This window comes from Dioscorea cayenensis, chromosome 4 (assembly GCF_009730915.1).
Source record: "Dioscorea cayenensis subsp. rotundata cultivar TDr96_F1 chromosome 4, TDr96_F1_v2_PseudoChromosome.rev07_lg8_w22 25.fasta, whole genome shotgun sequence".
Taxonomy (NCBI): domain Eukaryota; kingdom Viridiplantae; phylum Streptophyta; class Magnoliopsida; order Dioscoreales; family Dioscoreaceae; genus Dioscorea; species Dioscorea cayenensis.
The window spans coordinates 1,628,611-1,643,042 of record NC_052474.1 but is presented as its reverse complement, the minus strand read 5'-3'; the positions used below and the strand labels follow the sequence as shown (position 1 = coordinate 1,643,042).

General features: G+C 34.9%; 2 protein-coding genes and 1 pseudogene across 2 annotated transcripts; 2 read left to right on the top strand and 1 right to left on the bottom strand.

Annotated features, from left to right (window-relative positions):
• The first annotated feature begins 831 nt into the window (after window positions 1–831).
• Window positions 832–1,408, top strand: LOC120257891 (transcriptional regulator SUPERMAN-like). The gene has a single exon (XM_039265184.1). It carries the CDS (start codon window positions 851–853, stop codon window positions 1,379–1,381), a length of 531 nt encoding a protein of 176 aa, XP_039121118.1. The 5' UTR covers window positions 832–850; the 3' UTR covers window positions 1,382–1,408.
• Window positions 1,409–2,786: 1,378 nt separating this feature from the next.
• On the top strand, window positions 2,787–7,926 carry LOC120258159 (annotated as a pseudogene).
• A 795-nt stretch (window positions 7,927–8,721) lies between these two features.
• LOC120259476 lies at window positions 8,722–12,633 on the bottom strand. Its single transcript, XM_039267088.1, is given in 10 exon segments — window positions 8,722–8,904; window positions 8,906–8,980; window positions 9,091–9,179; window positions 10,005–10,076; window positions 10,191–10,293; window positions 10,384–10,452; window positions 11,394–11,456; window positions 11,595–11,690; window positions 11,900–12,051; window positions 12,149–12,633. Coding segments are annotated over 10 exon segments (1,197 nt in total). The 5' UTR covers window positions 12,546–12,633; the 3' UTR covers window positions 8,722–8,823.
• Window positions 12,634–14,432: the final 1,799 nt, after the last annotated feature.

Genomic DNA, 14,432 nt, shown 5'->3' with positions numbered 1-14,432 from the left:
TTTGATAAGAATTAGGTGAAAGAAGACAGTGAGTTAGAGCCAATTAAAGTCCATTGTCAAAGAAAATTTGAATGAGGATTAGAGTTCATATCATCTTGAAATAATCAAACTTACAAGGCCGGCATGCTGGAAAATCTTGATACCATATGAACATCTGTTGTAGTTCTCCATTACCGGGTGTAAATGTGACGTCATTTTAATATCTATGTTCTAATTAATCCTTTGTATTGATATAAAGTAACTTGTTTGAAAATGCTTGTTTTTCTCGTCTTCTGATTTTTGTTCCCTATCTTTGAGACTAATTAATTTGCAGTAGTTGTTAGAAATTTGTTCAAACTGACTTGGTTTATTTATCCAGTTGCATGGATGAAAAAGTTTATAAGATGTTAATATACTCAAGATACAAACGTTAACTTTGATTCAGATCACATGGATGAAATAAGTTTATAATTAGATGTTGGTATACTCAAGGTACAATTACAAACTATATATACCTTTGATTCAGAAACCCTAAATTCTTAATTAAAAGACAAAAAGAAGCATATTCAACACTTCTTTTTGATCCTTGTTATTCCAAAACATAAACTAAGATAAAAATATAAATAATACGTTAGATGGAGAATTTTCTAGCTGTGCATGCTTGTAAACACTAATCAATTAACAAGACTCCAACTTAGTTTCCAACACTGATGATGCACTTGGAGATATAGCTTTCCCTTGTCTTCTACTGCAACAACCACAACGTTATCTTCTCCTCTTCTTCCTTCTTGTTGTATATATATAGACAGAGAGCTTCCTTGCCCTAATTATCCAACCAAATAGCATGCAAACACAACTAAGTCTCTTTTCAATGGCCCAAGAACAGCAGCAGCAACAACAGCAACATCAACAGAAGCAACTCCTCCCCGGCATGTGGCAGTGGCCTAGCCTCCGGTCGGGGGACACCGACAACTCCTCAGAGGTGAGAGCTTTTGCTGACGACTCCAAGAGCTATTTAGCAACATGGCCACCAAGATGTTATACTTGCACCTTTTGTCGGAGAGAGTTCCGTTCAGCTCAAGCTCTCGGTGGACATATGAACGTTCACAGGCGAGACCGCGCAAAGCTCCATCAGTCACCCATGGTGGTCTCTGATCCCTCTTCTTCTTCTGCTTCTCCTCCTCCTCCCCCTCTTGTTATCTCCAACGGTGGCATGTGCTTCTTTTATCCTTTACCTGCAGTGCCAAATGGTGCAGTGCTTGCAGCTACACCATCCACTGGAACTCCGGTCACCTGCACTTTCATCCCAACAACCTCCTTCAGTGAATCAATCAAATCTGATTCAAGTGCAAGTAGTACTAGTACTCAAGAACTGGATTTAGAGCTTCGTCTTGGATGGTGATTAATAACTTTAAGCAGATCCATATCATATGTGTTTGTGTTTATTTCTCTATCTGTTCATTGATCTATGTTTTGTTTGTATTTCTTGAATATATATATAAATTAGTCATGTAGTTTTTATGAGAATAAATGCAAGTGATGCAGTTTGAACAAAAGAGATGAATGTGATAAGAACGAGAAGATAAAAACCAGGATGGATCGATGAAGACAAACTTTTTAAAAGAATCGGTACTACTATGAACAAGGTCATAAGTTGCTATACGTGATGGTTCTTGTCCTTTTAGGGTTTACTCTCTGAAAGAGACAATGCATGCAAGCTGGAGTTGCGTCATTATTATTATTATTATTATTATTATTATTATTATTATTATTATTATTATTATTATTATTATTTAATTAATTAAACAACTTCAAATTGCTAAAAATGTGCTTCATATATATATATATATATATATATATGGATATAAAATGATTATTAAATTAAATGCCTAAACATTGATAACACTAATAAATAACCAATCTGCCTTCTCATTCATTTGATCTCAAAGCCAAAGCAGTGATTTATTTTTATTTTTTATATTTGGCAAAAGTGATTTGATTTTATAAGAAAATAAACATCATGTGCCACATCATTAAAAAATATGCAACAATTATCAGAATTTGTCTAACCAAATTACACAAAATGACACATGCCGCCTATATATAATGATAGATGCTTTGTGATATATTAATTATGATATATAATAATTAATTAAATACATGAACAGGATGGTTATAATCATAAAAATTTTATTTCCAAAGGTTTAACGTATAATTCTTTTTTACTTCATATTGGATTGTTGTAAGTATTTCAAACTCTCGATCATAGAACTTCTTTTTACATTTCATCAATTAATTTTAAATCAAAATCAAAATATTATCCTAAAAAAAAAAGCATAACTTTTCAATGTGAAAAATAAATCTAAAAAAATTAAAGTTAAGAAGGGAAAGAAATATTAGACATAATCTCTTTGAATAGTCACATTCATTTGAGTTGATATTCTTCTATGCTATATCCAATTGTATTCAAACATGAAACATTTTCTCTTGTCTTTATATAAACATTTTTTTAGTTAATATAATACATCATAATATCTTAATCTCTAAAAAAAAATCTAAAATATATAATTTTTCCATCTTTGTTAAAATATACAACCACCATATATAGAAGATGTGTTACATGTTATGGGCCAAGCCCAACATCTATTTTGGGCCTGTTGTTGTATTCCAGAATCCAGCCTATAATTAACATATTTACAAACCATCTTCAAAATATATTAAATATTTATAAATAAAAGGAGTTTTATGTAAATTTCTTCCCGGGAACGGTATATAAATACTCTGGAAAGCATCCTCTTAAGCCCACACTCTTCGATTTTCCTTTTTCTTCGAGTCGTATCGAGGGTTGAAGCTCGAGAGTGCTCCAATGGAGTCCTCTTCTCTGAAGGATCTCGTGGGACCTCTCGATCGTGGCTCCTACGTCTCCCTCCTCTCCAAGATCATCGGTGAGGCCCGCCATGTCCAAAACAACCCCGCCGGAACTGGTCCCCCAAAGAGGATCGCGTCGCCCGCCACGTTCTTGATGTTCTCCTCCCTCTCTCCACCTCCACCGGTGGTGGCCCTCTCATTGTCTCCCACGTCTCCTACTCCGATGGCCGTGGGAATATCATCGCTGAGTACCCTGGCTGTGATCCCGATCGCATTCTCTCCTTCGTCGGGTGCCATATGGATGTCGTCACCGCTGATCCCTCCGATTGGGTGATCCTCGATCCCGAACTCTTTTCTTGGGTTTTCTCTTTTTCTTGATTTTCTTGGTTTTTGTTGAATTTTCTTGGAATTTTTAGGATTTTGATCCGTTCTCGTTGAGTGTCGATGGGGATAAGCTGAGAGGACGGGGGACGACGGATTGCCTAGGGCACGTCGCGCTGGTGGCGGAGCTTATGCGGCGGCTCGGGGAGACCAGGCCAGCGCTCAAGAACACGGTTGTCGCCGTCTTCATCGCCAACGAGGAGAATTCCTCTGTTCTTGGCATTGGGGTTGATGCACTGGTCAAGGATGGCCTTCTTAACAAACTCAAGAAGGGCCCGCTGTGAGTGATCGCTGATGGGTATCTGTAGATCGATTTTGATTACGGATATGATATTTGGTTTTGAGAATCTCTCATGGTTTTCTTGGATGTTTCGCAGGTTTTGGATCGATACTGCAGATAAGCAACCCTGTATTGGCACTGGAGGGATGATTGCTTGGAAGCTTCGAGCCACTGGGAAGCTTTTCCACAGTGGTCTGCCTCACAAGGTAGTACATCTTGAACCTTCACTGTTACATAGTATCAAATACATTTGCTCTCCATTGATCTGTCATAAACTTTCTGTTGTCAAAATTTATTAAACAACACAAGTAAAATCATTGTTGGCCTTGTTTGGATTTTCTATTAGGAAAGGATTTAAAGTTTCATGCTGCTCAAGGGGCCATCTGCTTGAGTGTTCTAGAACGATTTGCCTGTTCACTGGTTCATTGGTCTTGATATTGTCTGTTGAATATATTGATTGAGTTCTTGTGTCTGAGTGAAATTTCCCATTACTCATTGTGTTAAAAAAAAATTATAGGCCTTCATGTATACTTTTGGTTCATTTACTCTAAAATGGTGGGAAAATCATTAAAGTGGATTGATTTCCACTTTAGAGAGGAAGTGGCGCTTTCCTCACCGAAGTTCACTTTATCTTAATTTTGAACTAAACCTCACTTTCAAGATCACTAAGTGGGAGAAGTGAATTTTGATATAAGCTTACTTCCCCTCCCCCACCTTTGCCCATATTTTGTTCACTTGTACAAAATAAGCATGAGAACTACCAGTTTGGTAGGTCACTTTCCTCTAGTTCTTCATTTTAAAACCACTTTCCCCAGATGAACATCCCCTAAGAGGAAGCTGGATATATTTCTCCCTCAGAAACTCCAAAAACAAATGAGTATGATGCTTGTTTGGTCACAATTCATTATGTTTGTCCTGTAAATTTTTATATTAAAATTCTGTTGTACTGCTGCCAACTGTGTCAATTCCTATACCTTAAGTCTATCTAACAAACGGTGAATGAGGAATTTAATCCTGCCAGCATATTGGTTAAGGCAGAAATTTTAGGATCTATCCATAGAGGTGAAATGTTCTCTTTTAGATGTGGTTTCTCAAGTTGCTGTGCATATTTCAGTGTGTTTATTCAGATATGAACCAAGGTTTGTCTATTTGGTTGTCATTTTCAATGTCTCCATCCTCATTTAGATGGAACAAGGTAATATTTGCCATGGTTGTAATCTTGAATGGTAAAGGCTTGCTGCTTATATATAATGTTTGCAGGCTATTAATCCTTTGGAGTTAGCCATGGAGGCACTTTAGAGAAATCCAGTCAAGATTCTATAAAGACTTTTCCTCCACATCCTAAGGAAGAAGTCTACGGTCGACACCATCTACCATTAAAACCAACTCAATGGGGCTGTAAGTTGCATTTGTATCTAACTTTGATTGCTCGATTATTACTGGTAGGAAAGTGTGTGTGATACCGGTAGCTGAAAAGAGGGTAGTTCTAATTGTTTCTGTCCCTATTGATTAAACATGTACTGCAGATCCTGGAGGTGAGGTGCTCAGATCAGATTCCAGGTGCAAGTGTACACATATCAGGGATGTAAGGTATGATAACTTTTTCTCACCCTGTCTCAAGAAATTACCTGAATCATTTTCTAAATTGCTTTTGTCTTGTTAGTTTAAATTTTTTTAGACCATACCTGTCCACATTTGTAATATTATGCAGAAGTAGTAATCACAAAATTATTAGTCTTCTTACCATGTGATTCCAGTTGAAAGATTAGATTAAGAAATATGCTGGATAAATTTCATGTGGATAGGAACTAACACTGGTTACTGTTATCATCTGCTGCTCAGTCTGAGGTTCTACAGAAGAACCATAAGAGATAGAGGGGTATGTTCTTTAGATATTATCACCTTTCATTTAAATTTTCATTAATTCCTGATTTCTTAACATAAAGTTGTATGATAGAAGCTATTATCAAGTGCTTCCAAAAGTTTGTGGGCATACTTTAGTCAAAATCTTATCGGGATTGAGATTTCAATATAATGGTTATGAACTAGTCCAGTTGATTGCTTCAGAAGTATCTCTTCAAGTTCAGGATCCATAGAGATCCTCAAAATTTTTTCTATACTAAACTAAATAAAACTTACTCTATAATAGAAACTGGCAGGGTATAGTTAATTTCATGCTTTTTAAAGAATCAAGTTCTTGAATCTCTGATTATATTCTTTTCTCCTTCTGTTATCTTGATATATCTCAGCTTCAGAAAGAGATTTCACTTCACTTTAAGGGTGGCCTTTGCTTCTTCCTGTGCTTCTTTCAATCACAGTTCTTTCAGTCTGGAATGACTCCAAAGCTCAAATGATGATTTTCCAACTAAATTAGTAGTTTGGAGGAAACACGCTATTATTCCTTTATAATGTTGTACTATAGTTATGATCATTCATGTGCTTCTGTTAATACTGACTCAATTTTTTGCATTGCTGGTTTAGTTGCTATTTTCTGGTTGTAATTTTTATGTAACTTGCTATTTGTTGTGTTTGCAGGTTAACTCCCATTCTCACAGGTGAGCATATCTTTTTACTTTTTGTGTTTTGACTGTTCATCTCAGGTTAACATAATAGGGAAAAACCTGAATTTGATTCTGTTTGATGCAGCACAACCGATGTGGTCAAGAAATTGCAGGAATATGTAGATGATTTAAATGCAAATATAGAGAAGCTGGATTCCCGAGGGCCAGTTTCAAATTATGTGCTTCCCAGATGAAAAATTTGAGGGAAAGTATGACCAAATTTCAACTTCTATAGTTAATTCATTTTCAATGGTAGAAACTGCAATTTCAGATAGGTTTGAATACTGATTATACCATGGGTATAGACTGTATAGTTAATTCGTTTTCAATTGTAGGGACTGCAATTGCAGATAGGTTTGAATACTGATTATACCATGGGTATAGTATTTCTTTTTCCTCTCAAAAGAACAAACTTCTCTCTTGAAAATTCACCAAGGTGGCCTGTAGCATTTTTATCAAAAATTAAAAACTCAAAACATACACTTCCTGAGTTCCTGACATTAATGAATCCAGGAATGATCATTGAATTATTATGTATTGATATCTTGTAGTTTTCTGATTGTGCTCAATTTCTTTGTAGATACTGATAAGCTGGAGATACTCATTTTATGCCCCTTGATTTTTGGTAGGCTAAGTATCAGTTTTGATGAAGCGATGATGTCTGGTGTTGCATGTAATCTTGAATCACCTGGGTTTCATGTCTTATGTAAAGCGACTGAGAGTGGTTGGATATGTCAAGCCCCTACTCAATCACAGGAAGTTTGCCTTTGATTCGAGAGTTGCAGGTTGCCATCCCACCTCTTTTCACTCATTCATTTCGTTATCCATTTTCCAATGTTGCTGACTCACTCTTCATGATTTTTTTCTAGGATGAAGGCTTTGATGTGCAAACATCCGGTTATGGTATGTGTCTTCCTTGTCCTGTTCTGCAAAATTAAAAATAAAAATAACAATGAAAAAAGACATGCTATCAATTTTAGTAGCATTTCTTTGATTGCCCCATCCGTAGGATGATTGTGGGCATTACTCAGATTTTTCTAGAAAACTTGAGAAATGTTATCAGCTAGGGAGGTAAGAAAGCCACTTTGAAAAATGGAAGTTTTCTAGATTACAAAGCTTGTCTGAGGTATTAGTAAATTGTGTGTGTGTGTGGTTGGGTGGTGGGGTGGTTTCTAAGATTCAGGTCTCAACAAGTTTGTGGGGATGTGAGAAGTTGGGTGTCTATCTCTTCTGGTGATTTTCCCTAAGAACTAAATATTAGCTCATATGATATTTTCAAATTATCGAAAGGGGAAAATGCCATTTAAATATCTGATATTGCCTTTGTATTGATTTGATATCATCCGAAAGCAAGAGATGAAAAATAATTATCAAATTTTGAAATTCACGTTCGGGTTCCCTTTGGCAATGGTTTACAGTGACCTCAACTTATTGAATATATTTTGCTCTATTGTTCTTGTTGTTCTACTGTTACAGGAATAATGGCTACATACCATGCAAGGAATGAGTATTGCCTGTTCTCTGATATGTGCCAAGGTTTCCAGGTTTTCATCAGTATTATCTCCCAACTGGAAGTGGGCAGTGCCTGAAGGTGCGCTGCTGTTAATTTCCAGGGTTTGATGCCGGGTGCTACTGACTTACCACTTCGAACTACTGTTTTATTTAAAGTATGATAGTCCGTTAGTTTAATCTAATTATATCAACCAATATTTTCTATGTCAGGTTACTGTTCAGTGGTCAACATATGCTGCCTGCCTTGGGCTTTTTTAATTAAGTTTAATAGCTGTTTAGGAGCCATTTTCTTCATTAAAATCCTCAAATATTAGAATAAAAACATATTCCGAGGATGGTTGGATATGACCCTCACACATCACATCTTTTTTGTTAGATGGCTGGATATGACATTTACTGATTTACATATCACATCTTTTCTGTTCAACTGATAAAGCGTTGAATTAGACAACTGTGCTATCTTACGTGGTCTGGCGAGATGGTAAGCTTGATTAATGAATGTTAAAAGATTAATGGGTTCTAATTGAACGAATAATTTTTATTTTTGAGATTTTTATGGTACATTCAAGAAAGGCCAGGGACTCTTAAGCTTTAAGTATGAAAATGTAGTGGTTTGCCAGCGTGGCTTCTTTGAGGTGGCCAACTTCAATGACATGGCAGTCCCAATTGGGTGTGTCAACATGTAAATCAGATGCCGACATAGGATTTTTGGCGCAACATCATTATAAATTATCAAAATAGATGTTGAGGTAATATTTTTATTCAATTTGAAGTTAGGACTCTAAAATAATATAATAATAATCTGGTAACCTTTTAAAAAAGTTTATCCTGTCATTTGATAACACTTGTTAAAATTAATAAACAGTTGAAGTAGCTATATATTTTTTTTTCAAGTATTGGTCGAATAGTAAAATAAAAATGATTAATTCTTTTTGAAAAATAAAAAAATTATTAAATTCAACCAACGTAGAATATACATAAACATACAAAACCTCACACTACAAAATTCTTGCTAGCTGTATAAGCCAGGGCCCTAAGGCATATACATGCATTGCATACAAATGTACATAGTGGGAGTACCAATATTTCAACTCTAGCAGTATATTATTTCAATATATAATATAATGATAATTACATTCCTTTATCTTTGGGCTACTTTAAATGAAACCCCCATCCCTCCAGCGTATTATAGAACTTGGTCTCAACGGAATGCAAGCTTACATTCAGCGTATATATACTCGGCTATAATTTATTAGAGTTTCTGGCTTCGACCCTAACTTGATGGATTCTTTGACGTAGCCGACGCCTGTGTTCATGGATTTTTCCACAGCCCGTGGCCAAGGACCACAGCTGAGTATATGCCGTGTGTTATCATGGGCGCAAGGATATTTTTATCAGTCTGCATCCATCCACACAAAAAGGTTAACAATATATTATGTGTTTGTGTGTATGTGTTTTATATTAATCTTCAGTGTAAAATCACTGTAAGTGGCAGTATATTTAATTTACCTGAATCCATTCAAAACCGAGATACAAAGCCAACAAGCCTTCTAAGAGGGGAGAGTATATCTTCTTCATTTGCCTTCTCTCGTACCAAGCTGCATGCACACAAAAAAAAAAGTTACCCAGGTCGTTTTCTCGATCAAAATAATTGACTTATTACACAAAGGTTTTTTCAAATATATTCCTCTGTGGAAACATGATGCCTCACTCATCTGTTTCTAAATTTACTATATGTCCTCCTCTATACATGATATCATACATATTTTTACATATTCCCTTCTCTTGAAAATATGATAGTCCACCTGGTGTGTGTGTGGGTTTAATTTTTTGAATAATCACTAAAGTTTAGTAAAGTTACAGTTTGCTCACTCAAGTTTGATTTATTTCTAAATAATCACTGAATTTACTAATTATTTCAAATGTCAGTCACCGAACGATTACATGCTTCATTAGCTGACGTGTACACAGTTTTCTAAATGTTGATTGGACTTTTCACGGTGTCCACGTCAGCTAATGAAGCTGGTAATCATTCGGGTGATTGGCATTTGAAATAATTAGTAACTTCAGTGATTATTTAGAAACAAATCAAACTTGAATGAGCAAACTGTAATTTTACCAAATTTTAGTGATTATTCAAAAAATTAAACCTGTGTGTGAGTCTAAATTAAGTACATTTTATCATTTAATGATGATAAAATAAAACTAGATAAATAATATTTTAAAAAAAAATATATATATATATATATATATATACACACACACGTTTTTACATGATCATTTTTTTAAATATTAAGTTGTGGTTGTTTATAAAACATATTTACCTACATAATGATTATACATATAAATAAATAAACATATAAACAAAACACTTGAGAATATCATCATGGAACATCATGTGATGTTTATGGCAAGAAGCAAACCTGCAAAAAGCTTCTTGAGATCTTCACGGCCAGGCCGAGAACGTAATACTGGAGCGACCACGTAGGTGGGATCTGCGCAAAAACAAAACAACAAAGGTCTCATTCCCAACAATCCATTATATACATTATGGCATATTACTAATAGAGTAGCAGTAGTCTAGGCGACAATAGTTTCTAAAAGCGCACCTTTTGGAGCAGTGGCCACATAATAGAGCGAACCCGTAAGTGCAGCTGTGATAACAGCCGCAAATGCTTGAGCAAATGGAACAAAGAGAGGTAGCATCCCAGTCTACATGCAAAAAAAAAAATGATATATTGAGAGTTAGTAAAACTAGATATTTGGCTGTCATGGAAAATTAAATTTTAGACCAGCACTTACCAGAGAAGCAATCCCACGTGCATCCTTGATGAGATCAGCACCTCTCAGAAACATATCAGCTAAAGCTCCCTGTGTTGTTGCAAAGATTTAATTTTAAAACATTAGAATCATCACGAGGATGAGTGCTTTTAGTTCTATGTAAAAGATATAGCAAGTTGCAATGATTTTCTGTGATGCCGTTCATGACCACTTCCGGGTTTCATTTTTTAATTAACAGAATAAAATACTTGCTCTCAATTTCTTATATAATGACCGAGAACTTTATTTAGAAGGAAGGTTTGTTGTTGTTCCCGTTCTCTTATATAATAAGCAATTTTTAGAAGGTGGAGGCACAGCTGTATCACATGGTGCTGTCTGGTTCATACAATATAATTCAGTTTTGAACCTACTCTTGTCACCTAGTGCCATGAGAATATAGACCAATTGAGACACTTTAGTACAAAGATTATTTTAATTAATATCATTCCAGACCTGCCACTTTAGTTTAATTACCTACATAGAGCAGCTGAAATTAATATAGTTCAAAGTTCAGCAACGACCTAGTCTATGTAAAACATTTCCAATTACATTCACGCATCAGACCACATCACACGTTCTATTCGGCGACTAAATTAATATATATTTGAGCCAACAAAGCTAGCATGTATAGCTTGACTATCAAATTCTGGAAGCTACTTTATTTCCCATACTCCATAATTATTGATGTCTGAATTGATAATTTTTCAGACAAAAAATCTTTAGAAACAGATATCTAAACTATGTTGATCTTTTCTTTTTCAATAAATATGTGGTTTATTAATATTTATTTCAAAAAAAAAATACATCATTAAAATCACTTTATTAATAATTTCTTAAACCGGCACAACACATATGAACAAATTAATATTGCTTGATAATCATCTCCTCCCGAATTTAATATTTCCTAATATTTATGTATATCAAACACCAAACATGTTTACAGTACGCTAAAAATGGAGAACAAAGTAAGAATAACCAAGCACTTGACATACCTGAACAGCCACTCGATAGAACAATTCCTCACCTACTGAGCTTGCAATCACAATAAGTATGAACTAAGTACGAGATTGAAAAATATATATAATTAGTTTAATATCCTTTCAGCCATGAGAAATCCCATCAAAAAGAAATTAAAAAGGGAAAAAAAAAAAAATTTGAAAAGCGTGCATCATTTTCAGCTATACAGCCTATACCTGCCAAGGAGACATGCCATAGAAAAAGCTCCTGAGCTCCTCATCTTCCACATCTCTAATGGCACGAGCATGCGGTGAATGCTTAACCACCTCATCCTAATTTATAGAATTTTTCACCCAATATATATATATATATATATCAATCATTCTCACGAAAGCGTGTCATTGAATGCATTTTGATCTAAATTAAAATCTCTAATAAACAGTGGAATTTCTCAAGAAATTAGAATCAATGGGTCACTAGAAATTTAAATTTTTTTTTTTTGCAAATTACTTGAAATTTTAAGAAGATCAGATGCACATACGTCTAAGATGAAAAGCAGAGCCATGATCGGTGGCGCAGCGTAGCCAAGACCATCGACGATGGCTTTCAGCGATGGATGAAACCCTCCGGTGGAATCGATCCCCGTCATCTCGCAAATGAACTTCCCGGCGAGCGCCATCGCCCCATACACACCTAACAACCCCATCAACACCAAACTAAGAATTCAAACAAAAATTTCAAGAGATCAACACCTCAAAGAGAGAGAGATTGAATGGATGATCGATCTCACCGATCCCATAGCTCAGTCTCACAACAGCGCCAAGCTTCTCCCAAACAGGAAACTCAGTGTCCGCAGCGCCGAGGCTCCGATTGATAGCCGTTGTCGTGGTCGCCGGCGTCGGGACATCGACGGCGACGAACCCAGCTCGCCGGCGATCATCTTCATCGATTCTATCCCCGCTTCTTTCCGCCGATGACCTAATCCTAAACGTCACCCTAGTTTTTCGGATCCCTTTCCTCTTCTCCCCGATCCAAATACCAAGACTCGAGGACGAAGACGAAGATGAAGACGAAGAAGGGATCGGAGAAACAGATCGAGAGGAGACGAAGCTAAGCTCCATGAATGGAGAGGGAGAGAGATCGAGAGAGGTTGAAGAGCGTGGGGAGGCCAAGGGGCACACCGCCATTGATTAAGAGCTGGTGAGCTCCTCCGCCCACAGAGAGAGCGAGAGAGGTAGATGATATCCACACCACAGACGACGACTATTCGGTTCGGCTCCACGTGGCAAAGCATCTCATATATGCGGATGAGGTTGGAGTGGGGGATTACACTCATCTCTCCACCGCACGATCATTGAATCAATCACGATGCCTTTTAACAGAAGGCGGGAAATATCCTTCATCATATGCTTGCTCCTCATTTGCCACGTGGAATTAACTGATTCATTCTTCTCTCTCTGTGTGTGTGTGTGTGTTTTTCTGTGGGCTTTGTCAGGGGTTTGTTTAACTTTATTATGCTGGGTTATATATTTAATATTTAATATTTAATGCTGTATATGTATATTTACGTATTGGTGATATATGTTTTTTTTTCTTCACATAGAGAATTTAATATAAAATATAATATATAAAATTATTGTAATTTTTTTAGTTTATAAAAAAAATATTTTTGAATCAGTATTTTTTTTTCTCATACATAAAGATTTGAATTCAAAATCACTTTTTTTTATGTGACAAAATTTATTGATAAATTTTTATTTATTTTTTTTAATAAAAATAATCAAAGTTTATAAATTTGTTCATGCATTACAAAAACATGATTATTTTAGTTCAAAAATTCGAATTTCTTTTGAATTGTGTTTGCCTGTTATATGATAGAATAAGATACAACAACCTAACTATCAAATGTGAGAATTTATCGAGTCATATTCTACTCTATTTGTAGATAGTATCAAGATTTTCTTTGAACTCTTTTAAAGTAAGACTTCAATATTGACACTTCAACAATTAAATGACACAAAACATGTGCTAGCTGTGATAGAAATTGATATGGATATATATACATATCACTAATCAAACTAAAATTCTATGAGAAAATTTACAATTTCAATAAGAAATTACCATTTTTTGAAACAAAACAAGAAAAAAAAAATTGAGAAAGGGTATCTCCAATTATAGAAGACAAATTCCTTTTGAACTGTCACTGTTTAAAGAAACAGGATGCTGCATTATTATGATAAGCTTAATTATGAAAACTTAATTATCAAATCATAGTTAAGTTTACTACGATAATGCACTTTAAATTTGATATTTCTAGCAAGAAAAGTACCAAGATGGTGTATAAATCAACTTAAGATAATTAATATGTGACATTTGTTGTCAAGAACTCAATAGAGATTGATGTAGATTCGAAGTGGAGCCATATGAGAAGAATTTGGTTAAGTTTCAATAAAATGAGTGCTTTCTACGTACTTCCATGGATTATAATCTCAATGAATTATGAAAGCAACCACATCCTCAATGAATGCTGGTCCCATTGCTTTAGGTATAGCTCCACTTCTAAAATCTTATGGAATTCATTCATCCAATGGGATCATGCCATGTAGGATTCGGATAACCAAAGTGTACTGCCCTTTTAGATAATGCATAATATCATTAGAATTTTAAAAAATTTATATATATATATATACACCCTCTGTGAGTAACAGTGTATGTTAAAAGTAAAAAAAATGAAATAAAAATATCAATGTATAAAAAAAAATGATTCATGTGATAGAGGTCGATTAAATAACTGGTTTGAGTTTAAATAATCATTATATATATGAAAAAAACTTATCGAAAAGGAGCAATGTTATTTTTATCGAATTGATTTACCAAATAGATTTTCGAATGACGTGGATGCCCAACTTGTCATTCACATCCTCATCCACGTCATTATTTTTTTTATATAAACTTCAAATTTGAACTTTAAAAATTCTTAAATACTTAAAATTAAAAAAAATTATAAAACTATATCTAAAATCATAAACCCAAATACTCCAAAATCTATAAACTAAAAATCTAAAAACCCTAAA